Source organism: Cryptomeria japonica, chromosome 3 (genome assembly GCF_030272615.1).
Source record: "Cryptomeria japonica chromosome 3, Sugi_1.0, whole genome shotgun sequence".
In the NCBI taxonomy this organism is placed as follows: Eukaryota; Viridiplantae; Streptophyta; class Pinopsida; order Cupressales; family Cupressaceae; genus Cryptomeria; species Cryptomeria japonica.
The window spans coordinates 861,216,429-861,222,225 of NC_081407.1; the positions used below are offsets into that span (position 1 = coordinate 861,216,429).

At 30.9% G+C, this 5,797-nt stretch overlaps 1 protein-coding gene across 2 annotated transcripts; it reads left to right on the forward strand.

Annotated features, from left to right (window-relative positions):
• Positions 1–632: 632 nt before the first annotated feature.
• On the forward strand, positions 633–1,990 carry LOC131066684 (zinc finger A20 and AN1 domain-containing stress-associated protein 6). Of its 2 annotated transcripts, none has more exons than XM_058001512.2 (2): positions 633–846; positions 1,215–1,990. In XM_058001512.2, exon 2 carries the CDS (start codon positions 1,254–1,256, stop codon positions 1,716–1,718), a length of 465 nt encoding a protein of 154 aa, XP_057857495.1. In that variant the 5' UTR covers positions 633–846; positions 1,215–1,253; the 3' UTR covers positions 1,719–1,990. The 2 variants fall into 2 exon arrangements, with proteins under 2 accessions (XP_057857495.1, XP_059072954.1); XM_059216971.1 differs by having other exon boundaries at positions 634–846; positions 1,033–1,990.
• The last annotated feature ends 3,807 nt before the right edge of the window (positions 1,991–5,797 follow it).

Consider the following 5,797-nt stretch of genomic DNA (forward strand, 5'->3'; position numbering starts at 1 on the left):
TTTGCTCCTATAACACCAAAATTTTTAAATTAATCATAATGTAGATAAATAATTTTTATAATATCTTAAATTTAAAAATATAAATCTTAACTTTACAAAAATTAAATTAAAAATAAATAAATAATAAATAAAAAATTCAAATCTACCCCTTTTTTTCGCGTTAAGTTATCCATTTGAAGTTGCTCTCTTAATACGACATACCTTACGTCAAAAATTAAAAAATTATCATATAAGCTTTTTTGACTTCATTAAAAATCTCTTTTATTTTTATACGGCCACACGGCCATCAAATTTAGCCTGGAATACGAAGGGCGCTTAACCTTTTTCCTTGAAGCTCTTTAATCATAGAGGCGGAGGGCGAGTGGGAGAACAAATTTTAAATTATTAATTGTCACATCAAACAGATGGCATGTCCAGCTGTCACAATCCTAGTGTGATCCTAGCTGTCATGTGGGCCCACAATGACATTTCATGCAGGCGAATGTTGGATTCATCGTCATGATGACATACTCCGTCAGCACCCCTCAACGGCTACGCGCCGCGCGCCATGCCACGTATACGGCGAGTGGGAGGCTGCCCGATGCCCGCCGGGCAGCGGGCACATGCCCTCTTCTCTTCTCTTGCAGTGGAAGAAACGAAAAACATTTAAAAAAAACAAAGAAATCGAATGGGGTTTCGTCTTATGCGTTTGTGTTTTTGGTGATTCGACCCGCCGACTGAGCGCAAAATTTAAGGGGATTTGGACGAAATTGTGTATATTTTCGTGCATGTTTTGGCATTCGGGGGCATGAATGGAGAATCTGACCCTTAAATGGCAGGGCTTTGCGCTTGCAGTGCATGGAATCAGTGAGTGTTCTATCTATAGTTTCCAATTTAAGCACATTTCATGCATGTTTAGTTATTCATAAATAAATAGCTTAAGGCCTCTTAGGAAGAGGCTCAAGGCTTTTCGGCTCAGATTTGCTTTGAATCCCTCAATTTGAAGCCTGCTTTCATTTCAAAGGGAGATTTATATGCAAGTTTTTTAAATAGGGCAAATTCATCGCGATTTTGGCGTAAAGCTACGATCAGATGACATTTTTTTATATGGAAGAGCAATGGTTTTTGAATTTGTCTGAGATTCTGGTGAGTTTTTCGTTAGTGGCTGATTATTGAGCTGTTGAGGCTTCGTTTCACTGTATTTGAGCCGGGGTTGTGGCTGTCTGGATTCACAGCTTTAATTTAAGGCAGAGGAAGGAAATTTTCGGTAAATAATGGCTCAAGATAGTTGGAATGGGGAGAGCGACGAGAGTGGCTGCCAGCCTCCCGAAGCTCCCCTTCTCTGCGCAAATGATTGCGGATTTTTTGGAAGCCCTGCCACAATGAATTATTGTTCAAAGTGCTACAAGGATCTTGTGCTGAAGCAGGCTAGGGTTTCGAAATCATCTGCCGTTGCGGCTCCTGCTCCTCCGCAAATTGAAGATCTTGTTCAGGCGGTGGCAGAGGGAGAGACGTCTTCCGGAGGAGGAGTGCCGCTAAAGACGCCGGCGAATCGCTGCAATTGTTGCCGGAAGCGCATTGGATTGACAGGCTTCAAGTGCCGCTGTGGTGAAATGTTTTGCGCCCTCCATCGCTATTCAGACAAGCACAATTGTTCCTACGATTACCGGAAAGCTGGCCAGGAAGCAATTGCCAAGGACAATCCGGTGGTCAAGGCGGAAAAAATTGAGAAGATTTGACGAGGAATTCGAGGGTTTGTTAATTGTTCAAAACCCTTGATGTTGAATCTTAATTTTAACTTGATCTCGCATGGTATCTTGACAGCCAATCATAGTAGACCCTTGTTTCATCTTCATTTTTATTTCACTGCATCGGATATGGTGTATGCCATTATTGGATACTTCTGTTCTGTTACGCTGAAAATGGGTTTGTACAGTTAATTTCATGTGTTGGGGCCAATTCCTGTCATGACATTTTCGAATTCTTAATCTGATTTTAGTTTGATTGTGTTGGTTTTTGTGTTCATCTGAATGAATGTGGCATTTGTTTGGCAGACAAATTTAAGGATCTTATGCAATCGAGAAATGTAAATAATGGATGCCATGCCACACACAGTTTGAGTAGTTGTTCATTCAAATCTACTGTACTCTTCGTAAATTTTCTGATGAATGCACCGTTTTTCAAACTGCAATTTTTCATTCCAGATTCCACTAAAAATAGAAATAGTGAATACTTCATCAGTTTGATTCGAAAGGTGGATGAAAAAGTTTTATGAATCGTAGAAACTACATGGTTTTAATGGTTGAAACTAGTTGATTTTCATTTTTCTTTATATTTAGAAAAATGTTCACTGAATTAAAAGATTGTTTAAAACTAATTGATTTTAGTTTTTTTGGATGTGTATTATATTTTTTTATTAATAGATTTTGAGATATGTATTCATTGAAAATAAATGGCCACTGAATTAAGATTGTTTAAAACTATTGATTTTTTATTTTTCTGTTAATATTAATTAAATTGAATTTTTATTCCCTGTATCTATTGAATGGGATAGACGAGTTCATGGGGAATGATGTAGATATATACAAAAATCGTTTCTTGGTAGTTTTCTGGGAAATAATTTTGCAGTAACGTTTTAAGTAATTTGGCTGTATAATTTCTTTTACAAAAGTTGCCTAGGTTGCTCTTGGATTTTTTTTCAGTTCTGTCAAAGCTCGTTTTTTCACAAGTACAGAAATCATTTATATTGAATGCTTTTGTTTACACTGTGTAAAGTGACTTCAAGAAAAGATATTTTTACAGACGCATCACTTGGGGTCCACAATTCTAAATTTGACGGTCGTTTCTGCCTGTCTTGGAATTATATTCGTGATGGTTTATTCATTTGAAGGTATGTTTTATTTTAGAAAAAAATATATGTAGATTAAATATATAAGAATTATCTTTTGAAAATTTCAAGGGTATTTGACCAATCTTAAAATAATCTTATGATATATTTTCCCTAAATTTTGATAATATTTTATTATAAAAATGTTTTGATCGTAGGGGTATCAAATTCATGCCCATTTTCAAATAATTATCCTTGGTTTTGTCAATGTATAGTTCAAATTTTTATTAGACAATCTTATTGTTATTTTATTACACATAATATATATTTAAAAATAAATTTAGATCATTATGACAAAGAAAGCTATAAAAATGTATAATTTGATTGTAAAATGAAATGTGGTTGTCTACCTATTTTGATAAAAGAATATAGATAAAGCATGTTCAAAAATATCATATTTATTTTTTATTTCATTTAAAAAATTATTATATTATTATATTATAATTAATATTGAATTATTATTAGGATATAACTATATTAGTGTATTAAATATCATATTTGTTTATTATTTCACTTAAAAAATTATTATATTATTATATTATAATTAACATTGAATTATTATTAGGATATAACTATATTAGTGTTTTAAATATCACATTTGTTTATTATTTCACTTAAAAAACTATTATATTATTATATTATAATTAATATTGAATTATTATTAAGATATAAATATATTATTATTTTTATATTTTCATTAAATTCTTAATAAAGTAAAAAGTTTTTATTATAAAGCTATATAATTACTAAGTTAATTGATTGAATAATGGAGATAATTTTTAAATTTTTTTTTAACATATAAAATTTGATAATAATAAAGGAAATGTATGTTTTTTCTTTGGAAAAAAAACTTTGTATTTAAAAATATAAAATATAAGAGTAATAATAAAAATTCAATGCTTAAAAAAAATGACAAATTTGGTGCACATCAAATTAAATGACTTTTATTTTTTAGAAAATTGATGTATTTTTTTTTCTAATATTTGGTGTATAACTAGTATACCTATTTTAGACGAGGAGTTATATTAATTGTATTTATTTATTTATTTAAAATTACTTATTATGTAATTTGATAAATAAAATAGTAAATAATACTTAATAAATAAAAATATAAATTATTAAGTAATATTTTTGAAATAATTATCATTTTAAATTTTAAATAAGATTTTTTGTTACATTATTTAATTTCCAATTATAAGACCACACACACATATATAAAATTAAAGTTTGATTTACTCCTCTTCGCAATCACTCTTTTGGACTTGATTTTCACACTCATCCATTTTTCATCTTAGTTGCTAAGTGTTAAGATTAAGGTGTCATCTACCTTGTAAATACTATGTCATATTGCATGGTTCACATCCTTGAAAAGTGTCCCTAGGCACTTAACTTGTATTGGGAAATTAATACAATAATTTGGTCTTACCATTGCTTGTAATGCATTCATAAGAGATGAAATGTTCCATTAACAGTGGTAAAGATGACTTGTACATATAAATATTTAGAGTGTGTGCAAATAAATGAGGGACCAAAAGAGGTTTTAAGTGACCACTTTTTTTTTTGAAATAAGGAAAGATTGACCTTAGATGAAAAAATGAAGATAATCACGCCCAAAATTTAAAAATGCAACAAGAATTTATATTAATTGTATTTTTTCTTTATTTACATTTTTTCTTTATTGAAAGGGTTAACTTAAAATTACTTATTATGTAATGTGATAAATAAAATTGTAAATAGTTATATACTTAATAAATAAAAATATAGATTAGTAAGTAATATTTTTGAAATAATTATCATTTTAAAATTTAAATAAGATTTATTGTTACATTATATTTAATTTTCAATAATAAGACTACACACACACACACACACATATACATATATATACATATACATATACATATATACATACATCTATATATACATCTATATATGTGTGTGTGTGTGTGTGTGTGTGTGTGTGTGTGTACTATATATATATGTATATATGTACACACATATACACACACACACACACACATACACATATGTATGTATGTATAGTGTCTGGTGTGGCCCCCATAAAATGTTAACCTTTTTTTTTTTACTATTTTAAAAATAATTTTGGTGATTGGTGACTCCCCAGCACCCCAGGAACTCTAAAAGACTAAAATAACTTCCACAAGAGAGAAAATGGTAAGAATAGCTTGCTTGATTATGAATGCAAGAATGAACATGTAAATGTACATGAGAGGCCTTACTTATAAGGGTAAGGTGAGAGGTAGGATTAGACAAGATGTTGACATGTGTCATAATCTTATACATTAAGTCAACTAAAGTATTGACCTAGGTAATTAAAATTACTTTTCATGAGATAAGATAAAATCATGTGACAAGTAATCAATCTTCTAGAAGGACTGTGAGATTTTGCCAAGATCAAGGGCACAATGAAAAGTATAAAAATAGAGACAAAAGAATGACAAGAACAAACTGTATTCACATCAATATGAAAATGATCAACTGGATTCACCAATACAATGAATATAGGCCTTCTTATATAGGCAAGGCCATATGGATGTACGAACACACAATCATGACATGTGGCTCAATGAGAAACAAGGGCAGGTAAGAAATACTAGGGGTAGGTAGGAGAAATAATATAATATTCCACAAGAGGTGGATGACCCACCGAATGTGGAGTGTAACAGCAAAATAAGACCACAAAAGGTGGAATTTCTCCTACAAGCTCTATCCCTATGTGCACACTTCCCTAAGTGTCTCAAATCCAAACTACGAAGAGATGCATTATCCTAAGTTAACTTAAGTAAAGTGTAATAATATCCATAATGAATATTTATTTACATAGGCAAGGCCATATGGATGTACGAGCACACAATCATGACATGTGGCTCAATGAGAAACAGGGTAGGTAAGAAATACTAGGGGTAGGTA